At 40.3% G+C, this 17,333-nt stretch overlaps 1 protein-coding gene across 1 annotated transcript in view; it reads left to right on the forward strand.

Annotated features, from left to right (window-relative positions):
- The window catches only part of ME2 (malic enzyme 2), a 69,942-nt gene that overhangs the window by 37,900 nt on the left and 14,709 nt on the right, over positions 1–17,333 (forward strand). The window contains exons 7-13 of the mRNA XM_062201679.1: positions 226–329; positions 2,589–2,698; positions 2,790–2,887; positions 3,205–3,318; positions 7,787–7,901; positions 10,119–10,261; positions 17,122–17,224. Of these exons, the coding sequence (XP_062057663.1) occupies positions 226–329; positions 2,589–2,698; positions 2,790–2,887; positions 3,205–3,318; positions 7,787–7,901; positions 10,119–10,261; positions 17,122–17,224 (787 nt within the window). The remainder of the gene's footprint in view (positions 1–225; positions 330–2,588; positions 2,699–2,789; positions 2,888–3,204; positions 3,319–7,786; positions 7,902–10,118; positions 10,262–17,121; positions 17,225–17,333) is intronic.

Consider the following 17,333-nt stretch of genomic DNA (forward strand, 5'->3'; position numbering starts at 1 on the left):
CTGTGTGGCCATTTTGGGAGTTAACCAGCGGATTCTGTCTTTCCCTCTCACTGTCTGTAACTCTAGCTCTCAAATAAATAAATAAAATCTTTCTAAAAAAAGTTTCTTGAACTAGAACAATAAGGTTTAAAAATTATATTAGTGATATTTCTATTTTGTAATTTATGTCTAAGCTGGTTATGTAATCAATGGTTTTGATTTTTTTCCATTTGACTTCTTTTGTAGGCACTCCTAAAAGATCCATTTTACATGGGCTTGTATCAGAAGCGAGACCGTTCACAACTTTATGATGAACTGATTGATGAGTTCATGAAAGCTATTACTGACAGGTATTTCAGTACAGTTGGAGTGTATGAAAGCACCTTTAATTGGGGGTAGGAGAGGAATGGTAGTTCTGTTTTCCTGTATCTCTTGTGAAGATAAGCAGGAGATTAAATTGGGGGAGCTTTGATTCTTTCTTGCCGATGAGCTATGCTTTGCTTCCTGAGTTTCCTGACGTCTTGAGGGAAGTGTGCACTCACTTCTCAGACCTCCTTTTAGTCCTTAGCATCAGAGCTCACTCCTGCCATGCCACTGAGGTTCGCATACGGCTTTTGTTTTCAGTTCTCTGGCCATTGGTGCTCTCCCTCTCACCCTCCTTGCAGCATCTGACCAGGTCTTCCCACTCATCCGTTCTTGAAGCACTCCTCTCTTGATTGCTAGAAGACTTCCCTAACTTGGTCTTTTTTCCAGCTTTCTTTGTGATTTTCACTGCTGCTTCTTGCTGTGTCTTACTAGATGTGGATTTCTGTGCAGTCCTCTTCTCCTTGAGCTGTATAAGCCATAACCTTTATGCACGTGACTCTTAAATCTGTTGAAAACACCTCCCTGTAGGCCATCTGCGTTTCTGAGGTGTGCATTTCTAACCACTGTCATCTTCCATTGAGACATTCGGATGCTACTCATATTAGTGTCCCAAACTTAATTTCTCCCCTCTCTAAGCAGCCAATCTTCGATATTCCCAACCTCTGTTAATGACAGTAGTGTCTGCCCTATTGCCAAACTTTTGATCTTGATATTCTCTCAGCCTTCCTCCTGAACCATGCACCCTCATGCACTTGGGTATTGTTCAACCCCAGTTGGTAGAATCACTTCGGTGCCTCAGATTACATCTATTTTCCTCTGCCACAGCCTTGCTGTCTCGTCTCCAGTTTCTCTTCTCTCCAGTTCATCTTTATGTTTACACCAAATTCATTGTGCACTTCATTTTGTCAGTGGCTTCCTCTTGCCATAGGAACTTTTTTTTGCCTTTATCATCTCTCCAAGGTCCGCCTTTTAAATTATTGGTGCATAGAAGCTACTCAAAAACTCACTCTTTTTCAGAGTCAAAGTTGACATACCTAAAGCTGAACCTTTCAGCTTCCCAGAAATTGTCATCTCCCTTTCTTTCCTCATTTTCCTACCTAGGACAACCAAATAGTAGCTACACGGTCATCCAGGCTGCCTTGCCAGCGAGCAGCCTCTCCCTTGCTTCCAGGCTGGTCCTTATCATCAACACCGGGTTTTGCTTCTGCTGTCTTACAGTTCTCCCTGTCGTTTCGTTGTCTCTGTGCGTTCTGCCTCGGACCCTTCTCCTGACCATACTGTGGCCTCCTAGCTGCTTCTCTTGTCTTTCTTGTCTCACTCCACACCCACTTGTGCTACCTCTCACTGGTAGGTTTATTTTCCTTAAGGTCTTCATGTGGATTCTTCCCTCCTCTGCAACCTTCAGCAATTCTATGTGGGATGCAGAAAAATGTCTCTGTCTCTGATTTGGTATTCAGGATTCTCCTGTATCTGACCCCAGCCAACTTACGTCTTATCCTTTAGTATACAAACATACTTCCCAAAGCTATGGAAAATTAAATTAAAAAATGTTTATCTTAGTGCAAAAATTTTTTTAAAAATCTGTAACGTGCATTTTCCTTGAACTTTTTGAAGACCATTTGTAAACTGCAGCATATAGCTACGACTGTTGAAAATTCAGGGTCACCAAAGAATACCTTGCTTTCTTTCTACCTCTTTATTTTTTGTTCTTCTTTTAGGGACCAACTTAAGTCTTGCCTCCTTTTCAGGCCTTGCCTCATTATCACTGCTCACCCAGATGATTGATGTCACCAATATCGGAATACAGTTATTTTCTGAACTGTTTCATATATACTTTCCTTTGATGCTGTTTAGCTATTGATGTAATAAGACTATGCATGCCAAATACACACTTTTTGAGATTAAGAGATTAAAAAGAGTCTCTTCAGTTTAGGAAATTATGTAGAACTTAAGTATGCTGAGTATCCCTCCTGGGCTCTTGGAAATGGTAACAAAAATCGATAGCCCCTGGACCCATCATGGCACTACATGGTTCTTAAGCACCAGTACTTTTTTTTTTTTTTTTATCATGTCTAATAGATTTCAATATTTTGGGTCTAATCTTTCACTGACTGAAAATGTCCACATGGCCTTAATTGAAGTACCATAATACATTATTTTTAAATGCTAACATAAGGGATAGTAGACAGGAAAGCTGTTTAATATATTTTCAACACAAGCATTATGTATTTTGCTGTTTTTAGATATGGCCGGAACACACTTATTCAATTTGAAGACTTTGGGAATCATAATGCATTCAGGTTTTTGAGGAAATACCGAGAAAAATATTGTACTTTTAATGATGATATTCAAGGTAAAGCAAAAATCAGACTTTTAAAAAATATTTTGATTCCTACTTCTTAAAAACATGTCCTTTTTAATTTAATTCTTAATTTTTATTACAGGAACAGCTGCAGTAGCTTTAGCAGGTCTTCTTGCAGCACAAAAAGTGATCAGTAAACCCATCTCAGAACACAAAATCTTATTTCTTGGAGCAGGAGAGGTAAGTTTTTGTAAGCTTTTCAGTTTAAAACCAACACTAATCCTATTTAGAATTGGAAAATTGGACATGTTCATGCTGTTTTCAAAGAACATGATGAGGTTATAATTTTGTCAAAATAGAAAATGAATTTGAAATCTCTATTATAAAATAGTTAATTTAAATTTTAGAGAGAATATCACAAAGGATTAACTTTTGTGTGGTTTTTAAGGGAAAAATAAACCAAATATCCTTTGTAACATAATCTTCATGTATAAAGAAATTTAAGCATTGCATCATTCTGTAGTCTTTACTTTCTGAATTTCTGTTTTGTTGGACAGGCAGCTCTTGGAATTGCAAATCTTATAGTTATGTCTATGGTAGAAAATGGCCTCTCAGAAGAAGAAGCACAAAAGAAAATCTGGATGTTTGACAAATATGGTTTATTAATTAAGGTAAGGTGTTTAAAACCTGGAGAAGCAGAAGAGCAGTGTATATGTTTGTTTGTTTTTTTTTTAAGATTTATTTATTTATCAATTTGAAAGACAGAGTTAGAGAGGTAGAAACAGAGGAGGGGAGAGCTTCTATCCACTGGTTCACTTCCCAAAGGGCCACAATGGCCAGGCCAAAGCCAGGCATCCAGAGCTCCATGTAGGTCTCCCATGTGGTGGCAAGGGCCTAAACACTCAGACCACCTTCTGCTTCTTTCCCAGGCACATTATCAGGGAGCTGGACTGGAAATGGAACAGCTGGAACTTGAACCCTCTCTCAAATGGGATTCTGCCATAGCAGGTGTCAGCTTAACCCTCTGTGCCATGCTGGCCCAGTGGTGTGGTTTTTACTAGTGTATTTTTAGTTAGATTTTTTAAAATCTTAGCATTTCTTAATCTCGTCTCACTGGACTATCCAGTTGTACCAGTGGCCTTCTGCTGTGGAAATGATACAGCAGTAATTTGCCATTTTCATCTGTGGAGCAAGCTGTCTCAGTGGACATTTGCTCCAGTTGTGCCATCTTTTTTTTTTTTTTTTTTAAGATTTATTTTATTTATTTGAAAGAGTTACAGAGAGAGGAGAGACAGAGAGAGAGAGGTCTTCCATCTGATGATTCACTCCCCAGATGGGTGCAACAGCTGGAGGTGCGCTGATCAAGAGCCAGGAGCCAGGAGCTAGGAGCTTCTTCCAGGTCTCCCACGTGGGTGCAGGGGCCCAAGGACTTTGGCCATCTTCTACTGCTTTCCCAGGCCATAGCAGAGAGCTGGATGGGAAGAGGAGCAGCTGGGACTAGAACTGGCGCCCATATGGGATGCCGGCGCTTCAAGCCAGGGCTTTAACCCACTGCGCCACAGCGCCAAACCCATGCCATCTTTTTCTTGTTAATTAGTACCAGTATTCTATTAGTACCAAAAAGATGAAATGAGGAAATTAGTGTATTAGATGAAACATCTCAAGTAGTTCTTGTGGTCAGGAAAAGTATATCTGTATTCTCTTCCTTGTTGTTTAGAACTCCTGGTTTTTTGGTTTATTTTTTAACAGCAAAAGGAATCTTAAGTCTCAGCAGATTCCCACTCTTGCCCCTTTTAAAGACTTGCCTCATGCTTCAGTCAACTGTCTCTGTGTTGGCTCCAGACTCCTTATTTGTTCTCTGGCTCTTAAGAGATCAAATACCCATTGTCCAAGTATGATTGTGTGTGATTGTGTGAGGATTTGACCCTTCTAAACCTAGGTGGTTGTTTTTTGTTTTTGTTTTTGACAGGCAGAGTTAGACAATGAGAGAGAGACAGAGAGAAAGGTCTTCTTCCTTCTGTTGATTCACCCCCCAACTGGCCGCCACGGCTGGCGCGCTGCACCAATCCAAAGCCAGGAGCCAGGCGCTTCCTCCTGGTCTCCCATGTGGGTGTAGGGCCCAAACACTTGGGCCTTCCAGGCCACAGCAGAGAGCTGGACTGGAAGAGGAGCAACCAGGATAGAACCGGTGCCCAAACCAGGACTAGAACCCGGAGTACTGGCGCCGCAGGCAGAGGATTAGCCTAGTGAGCCACGGTGCTGGCCTAAACCTAGGGTTTTTTTTTGTTTTTTGTTTTTTGTTTTTTTGACAGGCAAAGTGGACAGTGAGAAAGGTCTTCCTTTGCTGTTGGTTCACCCTCCAATGGCTGCTGTGGCCGGCGCACTGCAGCCGGTGCATCACGGTGATCCGAAGCCAGGAGCCAGGTACTTCTCCTGGTCTCCCATGCAGGTGCAGGGCCCGTGGACTTGAGCCATTCTCCACTGCACTCCTGGGCCACGGCAGAGAGCTGGCCTGGAAGAGGGGCAACTGGGACAGAATCTGGCACCCCGACCGGAACTAGAACCCAAGTGCTGGCGCCGCAGGCGGAGGATTAGCCTATTGAGCTGCTGTGCCGGCCTAAACCTAGGTTTTTAATGGGAACTTGGAACATCCTAATTAAATGATAAGCAGTAATCTGATATTTGAGGAGAAATTCCTAAACTCTTTGGTGATCATAATCCCCTATAGCCATCTTATAAAAATCTGTGGACCCCTTTGCCTTAAAAAAAATTCTGTATTTCTTAAACCAGTTCTAGGATAATACAGAGCTTTTCTCCCAGATTGACTTAGTACCCTTTAGGCCTTCTTTGATCATGCTTTTTATTAGCTCAAGAATGTCATAGATGTTACACTGTGTAACACAGTGAAAGGTGAGTAAAGTGCTTCACGGTGGAACCTGTCCCATTCATAATGTTGATGTGTTTTTATGTGTATGTGGGAAGGATACAGCTGTTATTTGCCACTTCATTTGTGGAACAAGTTGTCTCAAAGTTAGTGTATGAAACATCTCAAGTGCTTTAATTACACTCAGAATACCTGTAGTTTAAAATGCGCTAGCCTTTGCAATAAGACTTCATGTATTATCTCCGTTAATCCTCTCAAAAATCTTGTGAATTTTGACACATGAAGAGACTGCGTTTAAAGGACAGGAGACTTTTCCAAAATCCTCAGCTTGTGGATGGTGGAAATGAGATTCAACCCTGTGCCCTGGCAGTGAAGCCCAAATCACTTAAGTTGTGCTGTCTCCCCTAGGGGACTGTAGCTACCATATTTGTTAGTGTAGGAAATGCAAGAATTATAAGACAGCACATCGTTTGAAGGCTCTTGGAGGGATATATATTTTTGCTGATACATCATTGGTTTGGTGATTCTTTTTGCAGGGTCAATTTTTTAATAGCTTGTATTTAATAAATATAAATTTCATAAGTACAACTTTTGGATTATAGCAGTTCTTCCCCCCATACCTGCCCTTCCACCCCCAAACCATCCCATGGCCTACTCCCTCTCCATCCCATTCTTCATTAAGATTCATTTTTAATTATCTTTACATACAGATCAACTCTATACTAAGTAAAGATTTCAACAGTTTGCACTCACACAAAGTATAAAGTACTGTTTGAAGACTAGTTTTACTGTTAATTCTCAGAGTACAACACTTTAAGGACAGAGGGAAGCAAGTGCAGTGACTCCTGTTGTTGATTTAACAATTGACACTCTTATTTATGATGTCAGTGATCACCGAGGCTCTTGCCATGAGCTGCCAAGACTATGGAAGCCTCTTGAGTTCACAAACTCTGACCTTATTTAGATAAGCCCATAATCAAAGTGGGAGCTCTCTCCTCCCTTCAGAGAAAGGTACCTCTTCCTTTGATGGTCCCTTCTTTCCACTGGGATCTCACAGAGATCTTTCATTTAGGTCATTTTTTGCCACAGTGTCTCATGGGCTTTTTAACCAGATCCGAATGCCTTAAGGGCTGATTCTGAGGCCAGAGTGCTGTTTAGGGCATTTGTCATTCTATGAATCTGCTGTGTGCCCTGCTTCCCATGTTGGATTGTTCTTTCCTTTTTTTTTTTTTTTTTTTAAGATTTTATTTATTTTATTTGAGAGGTAGAGTTACAGACAGTGAGAGAGAGAGACAGAGAGAGAGGTCTTCTTCCGTTGGTTCACTCTCCAAATGGCTGCAATGGCTGGAACTGCGCTGATTGGAAGCCAGGCGCTTCTTCCGGGTCTCCCACGTGGGAGCAGAGGCCCAAGGAGTTGAGCCATCTTCTGCTGCTCTCTCAGGCCAGAGCAGAGAGCTGGATTGGAAATGGAGCAACCGGGATTCGAACCGGCACCCATATGGGATGCTGGCGCCACAGGAAGAGGATTAACCTACTGTGCCCGTTCTCTCCTTTTTAATTCTATCAGTTGTTATTAGCAGACACTTGGTCTTATTTATGTGATCCCTTTGTGCAAGGTCAGTTTTCCTGAGATGTTTTGTGACTGTCATATTGGTAGGTCAGGTCTGGAAGGAATATACTATTGATGGATGTCCTGTGTTTCCTCAGCATGGTGAGAATCCCTGTTCATCTGCAGCATTGGAGTGTGTATCTCTCTCTTCTAGCCCAGTAAAAGGATTGTAAGCCTTTGTGCCTTCTGGGATTTAGTATGACTTCATAGAGTAAAGGAACTTTTGAGAAGAAATACAAAGTTTCTGGGTATAATGGAATTTATGCTTGTTAAAATTAATTATTTGAAAGGTAGAGTGACAGACAAATATCTCATTTGCTGGTTCAGTACCCAAATGCTTGCAATAGCTTGAGCTGAGCCAGGCCGAGCCAGAAGCGAGGACCTCAATCTGGGTCTCCCTGCCATCAACTACTGCTATCCAGAATGTCCATTAGTAAGAAGCTGGAATCAAGAGCAGAGTCCAGACTTGAACCCAGACATATGACATAAGATTTGGGCTTCTCAGGCAGCATCTTAACCTCTGCACCAAATGTTCTCCCCTAGAAAGACATTTGTGTGGGGTCAGTATGTCACCCATAATGATGTCTTCTCACTGGATTCTCTGTATGCATTTACTGAAAGTGTTGTGTTTCACTGAAAACTGCAGGGGCGGGAAGCTGAAATAGACAGTCATCAGGAACCATTTGCTCACTCAGCCCCAGAGAGCATGCCTGGTACTTTTGAAGATGCAGTGAATATACTTAAGCCATCAGCTATAATTGGTAAGTAAAGTTGTTAGTAAATAGTCCTATTACATAACTGTATGTTGCCAATCATAATATCATGTGTAATTGTTCGAAATGTTGCATTTAACCTAGCTTTCAGCATGTGTGATGTTTTCTGTGATAGCTTTTTGATTGCATGCGTGAACGTTAATAGATGTTGCTTATACTTGTAAGTGCTAGAAGCTATGCAGCTAATTGTGTTTTGCTTTTAGAGTTCATAAATTGACTGTTGGGCTCAAACCTGAAGAAGCCAAAGGTTATTTGACAGACTGTACCAGAAAAATCTTACGCAGAGTCAAAGATCTTCTTTTGCAACAAAGATGAAAACTTTCCATGGGTTTGAGGCAGACATTGTACAGCCTGCATCAGACTATGCCAACATGGCATGATGTTCTCAGCAGAAAATGTCAAATTCTTTAAAGTGGAGCTACTTGGTTTACTATATACCTGTGAGATTTGAATCTACAACCCTTGTAATTTTATCAGTTGCATGCAGGAACTCTACTGAATTGTTTAATAGTATAGTATGGTCATAAAGAGTAAGTTCTTGTGGTCAGGAAAAGAGTATCTGTATTCTCTTCCTCATTGCAATAGAACTCATGGCTTTTTTTTTTTTTTTTCCTAACACAGCAAAAGGGATCTTAAATCTCTGTAGTTTATTTCTCTGAAAATTGTATATGGATACCCAAGAATCTGTCCATTGAGTCTCCCCACCCTTAGAGGGTCAAGGAAACAAAAAAGATAGTTTTTAAATGTTAGCGTTCTTAGTGGGTGGATTGAGTGAGTGCTCAGCTGAGGCACCACTGCCTAGCTCCTCATGTCCCCAAGTTGTGCTTCTGTCCTAGCACCTGTTACAATTTTCTGATTTTCTATTTGCTTTAAGCTGCCTGTGGTATACTCATTTTTATGCTCTGATGGTCTAATATAGGGTCTGGGACATGGTAAGGTTTAGCACCACCTTGTAACCAATTGAGCTTACCAGCCTACCCAGATGGTAAGGTTTAATAAAAGATGAAACAGCTGTATCAAGAAGGTTTATTGCTGTAGTCCAGATGGTATTTTATGCCTGCTGAATTCTTATTATTTTGTGATAAGTACCACAGAGTTTAGCAATTTAATATTTGAGATGCAAATTTTATTTTTATTTTTTTAAAGATTTATTTATTTATTTATTTGAAAGTCAGAGTTACACAGAGAGAGAAAGAGAAGCAGAGAGAGAGAGAGAGGTGTTCATCTGCTGGTTCACTCCCCAGTTGGCCACAACAGCAGTGGCTTTACCTGCTACGCCACAGCGCTGGACCTGAAAATTTTATTTTAAAAAATTTTTTTAAGATTTATTTTTTATTTATTTGAAAGAGTTACAGAGGGAGAGCTTTCATCCTGCTGGTTCACTCTCCAAACGGCCACAACAGCCGGGGCTATGCAAGGCTGAAGCCACGAGCCCGGAGCTGCTTTTGGGTCCTCCATGTGGGTACAGGGAATCAAGCATTGGGGCCGTCTTCTGTTGCTTTCCCAGGTGCATTAGCAGGGAGCTTGATTGGAAGTGGAGCAGCCACAACTCGAATTTGCTCCCCTATGGGATGCCAGCATTGTGGCTTAACCTGGTATGCCACAGAGCCAGCCCCTTAAAAATGTTTTAATTATGAAAAAGTACACGTACCATAAAATTTGCTGGCTTAAATGTTTTTAAGTGGACACTACAGTGCATTCATGGTGTTGAGCACATAGTCTCCAGGACTGTGTGAAACTGAAATCTTATAGCCATTAGACAACAATTCTCCATTTGCCCACCTCGGGCAGCCATGATTCTGCTGTTTGTTTCTGCATATGACTGCTGTAGGAATGCAAGTGGAATCAGACAAGTATCTCTTTGTGACTGGCTGATTTTACTTAGTTTAATGTCCTTGAGGCTTATTTCTGTTGTAGTAAGTTTCATCTTTATTAGACCAAGTGATGAATCCTGTACTCCTTTCTGTTTCCCATAATTTACTACATACATAGTTTGCAATATGCACTTAAGTGGAAACTTCTGGCATTTCTTTTCAGATTTGAAATTGTGTTCCTATAGCATTCTCAGCGATGCAAAATCCGTCTTTTTAATGAGGGAATGAGTACTTGTGCTTTGTCCTAGTAAGCCTTTTGCCAGAAATAGTGTTGATAGGGGCTGCTTTGTTACATCTGTGACGCAGCTGTCTCTTTTTTTCTCCCTTACAGGGGTTGCTGGTGCTGGCCGACTCTTTACTCCTGATGTAATCAAAGCCATGGCCAGGATCAATGAAAGACCTGTAATATTTGCATTAAGTAATCCTACAACAAAGGCTGAGTGTACTCCTGAGGAAGCATACACACTCACAGAGGTACTGGCAATGTATTAATGGATTAGACCTGTTGTTTTCTATTAGCTGGTTAGTTGTACATTCTTGCGGAGTTCTTTTAGTGGTTCCCTAGTGCTTATTACATGTACTCGTGGATTATCAAAATCTGATGTAAATTACTGCTCATGTCAACCTTGAGGAGTAATTAACTATATGATTGTGTTTTCATGCCTTCATACTATTTTTGTTGTACATTTTAATTCTCTGTATTTTAAGCCTAAAAGTCATTATTACTTATTTTATACAAGAATTACTTGCTTAGAGTCACCTGTGCTACAATTCTTGCTGCTGCTGTTTCTCCCTTCTTACATGGCTGTGCCTCTGTCTGGCAACATTTTTCTTCCTGCCGCAGAACTCTCCTTATGTAGGGATCTGCAAATTCTCTTGATAATTTCTTTTTCTTTTCTTTTCCTTCATTTTGAAGGATGCTTTCAGTCTGCATAGAAGTAATAGTTGGTGGATCCTTAATTTCACTACTTAGAAGGTTCCATTTCATTGTTTCCTGATTTCTATTTTCCTCTTGAGATATCGTCATGTCTTGACTTTTGAGCCATTTTCCTTTACTAGACCTTAGTATGATTTCTTTGTATTTATTCAGCCTAGGGTATATAATTCTCCCGAGTCTGCTCCATGGCTGTGTTGTTGTTTGTTATTTTGTTTTGGAAAAATAGCCAAGTAATGTGTCTGCTTTGTCCACGTTCTCTGTCTCTCTCTTCCTTAGGGCTCCAGTTACAAAGTCAGACTTTTTTTTTGTTTATCAAGACTCACATATATTTTTTACTGTTTGCTGCGCATATTGTTCTTTTTTCTGTCTTTGTCTCATTTTTCCGGTGATTTTCTTGGTTTTACCTTCCACTTTCGCAGATTCTGTTTTTCAGCTATCCTAATGTGTTATTGTCTAATTTTAGTTGTAAAATTTTCATTTGTAGAATTTTTATTTGATTCTTATAATTTAGTGATGGTCTTAAAATCACATATCATAGGGATAATCTATCTGTAAACATGATTCCTCGTCCTTGCATTTCATGAAGCACTTGTTCTTTGTCTTTTCAAATGTAGCTTCACCATCTGTGTTTGTCTTTTCTTGACATCTGACCCATGACATCTGTCTTTCCTGGTCATCTGACAGATGTCTGTCACAAATTTTTACTTTCTTCCAAATTGGGATTCAGTGCTTTGGATTCTTTGTCACTGCCACAAGTACCACAAAGTTACGTCCCAATTACTCATACCTGTTATATACCATTAAGTGCAGTGATTTTTGTCTTAACTGTTCTGTAGGGGCATGAAATTGTTTTCTGTATTGCTCTTGTGGTTGATGTTTAAGTGGCTCTGGGAAATGATTTTTTTTTTTTTTTTTTTTGACAGGCAGAGTGGACAGTGAGAGAGAGAGACAGAGAGAAAGGTCTTCCTTTTGCCGTTGGTTCACCCTCCAATGGCCGCCACGGTAGCGCGCTGCAGCCGGCGCACCGCGCTGTTCCGATGGCAGGAGCCAGGTGCTTCTCCTGGTCTCCCATGGGGTGCAGGGCCCAAGCACTTGGGCCATCCTCCACTGCACTCCCTGGCCACAGCAGAGAGCTGGCCTGGAAGAGGGGCAACCGGGACAGGATCGGTGCCCCGACCGGGACTAGAACCCGGTGTGCCGGCGCCGCAAGGTGGAGGATTAGCCTAGTGAGCCGCGGCGCCGGCTGGGAAATGATTTTTAAAGGTTTCTTTACAGGAATAACCAGTTAAAATTGTTAGGTTATACCTTTGAGGATTCTTAATAAATCTATGATAAATATTTTGTCTCTGCTTATTTAAAGAATAGATTTTTGATTATGGAAAGTGTCAAGTGTTTACAAAAGCAGAGAGAATAGTAAAAATCAGTTTCTATGTATCAATACCTATCTTCAGAAATAAGCCATTGCTAATATTTTTTTTAAAGATTTGTTTTTCAGGCCAGCGCCTCAGCTCACTAGGCTAATGTGGCACCGGCACTCCGGGTTCTAGTCCCAGTTGGGGCGCCAGTTCTGTCCTGGTTGCTCCTCTTCCAGTCCAGCTCTCTGCTGTGGCCTGGGAAGGCAGTGGAGGATGGCCCAGGTGCTTGGGCCCTGCACCCGCATGGGAGACCAGGAGGAAGCACCTGGCTCCTGGCTTCGGATTGGTGCAGCACGCCAGCTGTGGCGGCCATTTGGGGGGTGAACCAATGGAAGGAAGACCTTTTCTATCTCTCTCACTGTCTAACTCTGCCTATCCAAAAAAAAAAAAAAAAAAAAATTTGTTTTTCATTTGAAAGTTACAGAGAGAGATCTTCCATTTCTAGTTGATTCTCGAAAAGGCCACAACAGCTCTGACTGTTAAGGATTTTATTATTTTTATTATTTTCAGTAAATGTTATTGTATATTATTGTTTGAGTTCCCCCAAGGAGACCAGTTGGAGGACACTGTGTTTCATTGTCTTTGAGTTTCAAATTTTTTTCACAATTTCCATTAACTTTGAAATTGTGCTCTTATAAAAAAAAATTAAAGCATTATGTCAATTTAATTTTACATACATTATTTCTTGGCTTTACCTAAAATAACGGTGTAAGTTTTTGTGTAGAAAACTTATTTTTCGTATAAGATTTTTTGTTTATTTGAAAGGCAGAGTTACAGAAAGAGAGAGAAATCTTCCATCTGCTCACTCCCCAAATGGCCACAATGGCTGATGCTGGGTCAGGCCAAAGCTAGGATCCAGAAGCTTCTTCCAGGTCTCCCATGTGGGTGAAGGGGCCCATGGACTTGGGCCATTTCTGCTGCTTTCCCAAGCAAATTAGCAGGGAGCTGGATTAGAAGTGGAACAGCTGGGACTTGAACCATTGCCCATATGGGATGCTGGTGTCACAAGGAGCTGCTTAACTGCTATGCTACAACACCAGCCCTTTTTTGTCTTTTATTTTTACCAGAGCAACGTCTTAGTGTTGCTCTAACACCCTCTGCTGCTCAGTGAAGAAATATTTTTTATTTGTTTTCGTATTTTAATCCCCAGTTGGTCAAATAGGACAACTTGGTCTTCAGAATAGTTACCATTAAGGTCTGCCACATTTAAGCTCTTATTTGATGATGGGGAAGAAAAAGAGAAGAAAAAGATGGCCCTAAGAAGGTGGATTGCTGTAGGGTCTTGCCAGCCTAGAGAAGATTCCCAAGATCTTTTTAAACCTCCAGATACACAGATGCCATGAGAACGTAATGTTTTCCCCAGGAAGTACTGTGTTGTTTAATGCATTTTATGAGACTGTTGAAATTAATGATGCCACAAAAATAAGCTATTATGAACATCATTATAGGAACATTTATGACATTAACCATGAAATAACCTTAATCTTCAAAAGCAGTTTTTTTTTTTTTTTTTGCCTCAAGTAGAGCTGTGTTTAGAATAGGAAGAGTCTTAACAGTTCTCTGTAGAATAAGAAGAAAATTACATAGCTGTATTGAGTTGCAGGGCTCAGGTATCTGGGTCACCATTAGCCCAGTTAACTTCTTCACTGAAGCTTGTATCCTTTTGCAATTGAAAGTATATTGTATTACATGAAGTTTGTTTACCTTAAATTTTTAAAAGTTGAAAAAGAGAGAGAAAGCATATAGCGCAGAAGTAATGCTTACTATACACCATTGGCCTTCATATTGCCCAGGGTCAGATTCTCAAGTGTTAAGTCCAGTCATGCCAAAGGTCTACTCTGCTAGACAGGATAATCACTCTTGGTATAATACACATTTTCAGGTCTAGAGAAAAGATGAAGCAGTATGTAAACTCTTGCAGTAACTCTAATAATCAGGCATTATGGCAGTTTGTCCATCCTATTGTGGGGAGATATTCCAGTTTTAAGTAATCATTTTCTAAGTGAAGTGACTGTTCAGATGTGACTTATTTAAGTTATACATTAAGTATTCAAAGATAGGATAACTCTGAGCAGAATCATTTTCTCTTTTTTAAAACTTTTATTCAATAAATATAAATTTCCAAAATATAACTTTTGCATTATAGCGGCTTTCCCCCCCTATAACCTCCCTCCCACCTGCAACCATCCCATCTCCCATTCCCTCTCCAATCCCATTCTTCATCATGATTCATTTTCAATTATCTTTATATACAGAAGATCAACTTAGTAAATACTAAGTAAAGATTTCAATAGATCATACCCACAAAGACACACAAAGTATAAAGTACTGTTTGGGTAGTAGTTTTACCGTTAATTCCCATAGTACAACACATGAAGGACAGAGGTCCTACGTGGGTTGCAGGTGCAGTGACTCCCTTTGTTGATCTAACAATTGACATTCTTATTGATGACGTCAGTAATCACCTGAGACTCTTGTCATGAGCTGCCCAGACTATGGAAGCCTCTTGAGTTCACCAACTCCGATCTTATTTAGAAAAGGCCATAGTCAAAGTGGAAGTTCTCTCTTCCCTTCAGAGAAAGTTCCTTCCTTCTTTAATGGCCCGTTCTTCCTGCTGGGATCTCACTCACAGACATCTTTCATTTTCATTTAGGTGTTTTGTGTAGTTGTTGTTGTTTTCTTTGCCACAGTGTCTTGGCTTTCCATGCCTGTGAAACTCTCAAGGGCTTTTTAGCCAGATCCAAATGCCTTAAGGGCTGATTCTGAGGCCAGAGTGCTGTTTAGGGCATTTGCCATTCTATGAGTCTGTTGCGTGTCCTACTTCCAATGAAGCATCATTCTCTCCTTTTTAATTCTATCAATTATTATTTGCAGACACTGGTCTTATTTATGTAATCCCTTTGACACTTAATCTTATCTTTTTCAATCAGTTATGAACTTAAAATGATCACTTTAACAAGTAAGATGGCATTGGTACATGCCATCTTGATGGGATTGAATTGAAATCCCCTGTCACGTTTCTAGTTCTACGATTAGGGGTAAGTCCAAGTGAGCATGTGCCTAACTGTACATCTCTTCCCTTTCTTATTCCCACTTTTATATTTAACAGGGATCACTTTTCATTTAAATTTAAATAAATAAGAAGAATTGTGTGTTAATTATAGAGTTCAATCAATGGTATTAAGTAGAACAAAAAATACTAAAAGGAATAAAATAGTAAGTTATTACTCGACAGTCAGGACAAGGGCTGATTAAGACATTGTTTCTCAAAGTGTCCATTTCACCAACAGGTTTCCTTTTAGATGCTCAGTTGTCACTGATCAGGGAGAACATATGATATTTGTCCCTTTGGGACTGGCTTATTTCACTCAGCATGATGTTTTCCAGATTCCTCCGTTTTGTTGCAAATGACCAGAGAGCTGTATCATTTTCTTTTTGCTCTGTCTTTTGTGAGGAAAGGATGATGGTAAAGGATTTTGTTTTATAAGTTATCTTTCTGATACATTTCAATTGCATGTGCATCTCTTTTAGAGACACTGAATGTGCCATTAACATTTGTTATATGCTCTTATGGAGCTTAGTACTAAAATAGGATGGACACAGCAAATTAGGAGACTTAGTTTTCTTTAACAAGGCAATTGCCTCTTTCCTGGAATGACAGTGTGGTTATACTATACGTTGGTTTTACAAACTATCCACTAAGGGATATTAAAGCTAATAGAAAGACCATGGGCATTGGAGTTAGAAAAAACTCTGGGTACAGGTTTTAGTTCTGTAATTTTGATGTGTAGCTCTCTCACACATTCTTGCTCGCTCTCCATCTCTCAGCAGAAAGAAAGTGTTGCCATCCTCTAATTTAGTCCCCAGATGCTTGCAATGACCTGGACTGGGCTGAGGGCCAGGTACCAGAGCTCGATCCAAGTCTACCACATGGGTGACAGAGACTCAGTTATTGAACCATCACCTGCTACCTTCCAGGGTCTGTGTTGGCAGGAAAGTAGAGTTGGGATTTGGAGCTGGGAATCAAACCCAGGCACTCTTAATGTGGGACACAGTGTCTTAACTGGAGTCTTAGCCACTAGGCCAAACGCCCACCTCAGTGTATGATGTTTTTACAAAGTACTTGAAAATATCAAAGCTTTAATTTTATAGGGTTTTTTTGTTTTTGTTTTTAAGACAAAGTTAATGGAACGGAGATGATAAGAACCTCCTGGTGTTTTTATAAGGGCTGAATTAACTGAATTAACAAATACAAAAAGCATCTGCTAGGAAGCTAGTAGCAACAGATTACAGTCAGTGAATTTTGAGATTTCCCCCTTCATTCTCATATACTTAGTACATTATGTGCAGTGGCATTTATTGGCTATCTACATTTAAAAGTGTTTTAAAAGCAATGAAATTGTTGGTTCTTAAAATTTATAAATGGACATTTTTGAATTGTATGTGAACATGCATATACTGCGTACAAAATGAGCCTCATTCTAATAAAAGGATTTTCTTTTTAAGATTTTCTATTTATTTGAAAGGCAGAGTTACAAAGAGGCAGAGGTAGAGAGAGAGAAAGGTATTCCATCTGCTGGTTCACTCCCCAATGTCCGGACCTGGGCCGATCTGAAGCCAGGAGCCTGAGGCTTCCTCTGGTTCTCCTATGTAGGTGCAGGGGCCCAAGGACCTGGGCCATCTTCCACTGTTTTCCCAAGCACATTAGCAGTGAGCTGGGTAGGAAGTGGAGCAGCTGGGACTCGAACTGGCGTCCGCATGTGGTGTTGGCACTGCAGGTGGCAACTTTACTGGTTACGCCATAGCTCTGGCCCCAGTGAAAGGATTTTAATGATAGGGTTATGCTATGCAGTAAATTATTCCCTTGTTTCCAGGTAATATATCAACATGCTTTACTATAGGATTTAATTTTGTATGAATTCCCCTCAATTTTCTCATCCACATTAAACAACAAAATTGAGCTTATTCCGTTTCGTTAACAGGGACGGTGTTTGTTTGCCAGTGGCAGTCCATTTGGGCCAGTGAAACTGGAAGATGGGCGTGTCTTTACCCCTGGTCAAGGAAACAATGTGTATATTTTTCCAGGTAAATGCTACCATTATTTATGTTATAGAAAAATTGTTAATTACATAAAAATATCTCATGGAATTCTTTGGAGTTTGAGATGGAAATGAGAAACAGTATTTTTAAAAGT

The sequence above is a fragment of the Lepus europaeus genome, chromosome 9 (assembly GCF_033115175.1).
Source record: "Lepus europaeus isolate LE1 chromosome 9, mLepTim1.pri, whole genome shotgun sequence".
NCBI lineage: Eukaryota > Metazoa > Chordata > Mammalia > Lagomorpha > Leporidae > Lepus > Lepus europaeus.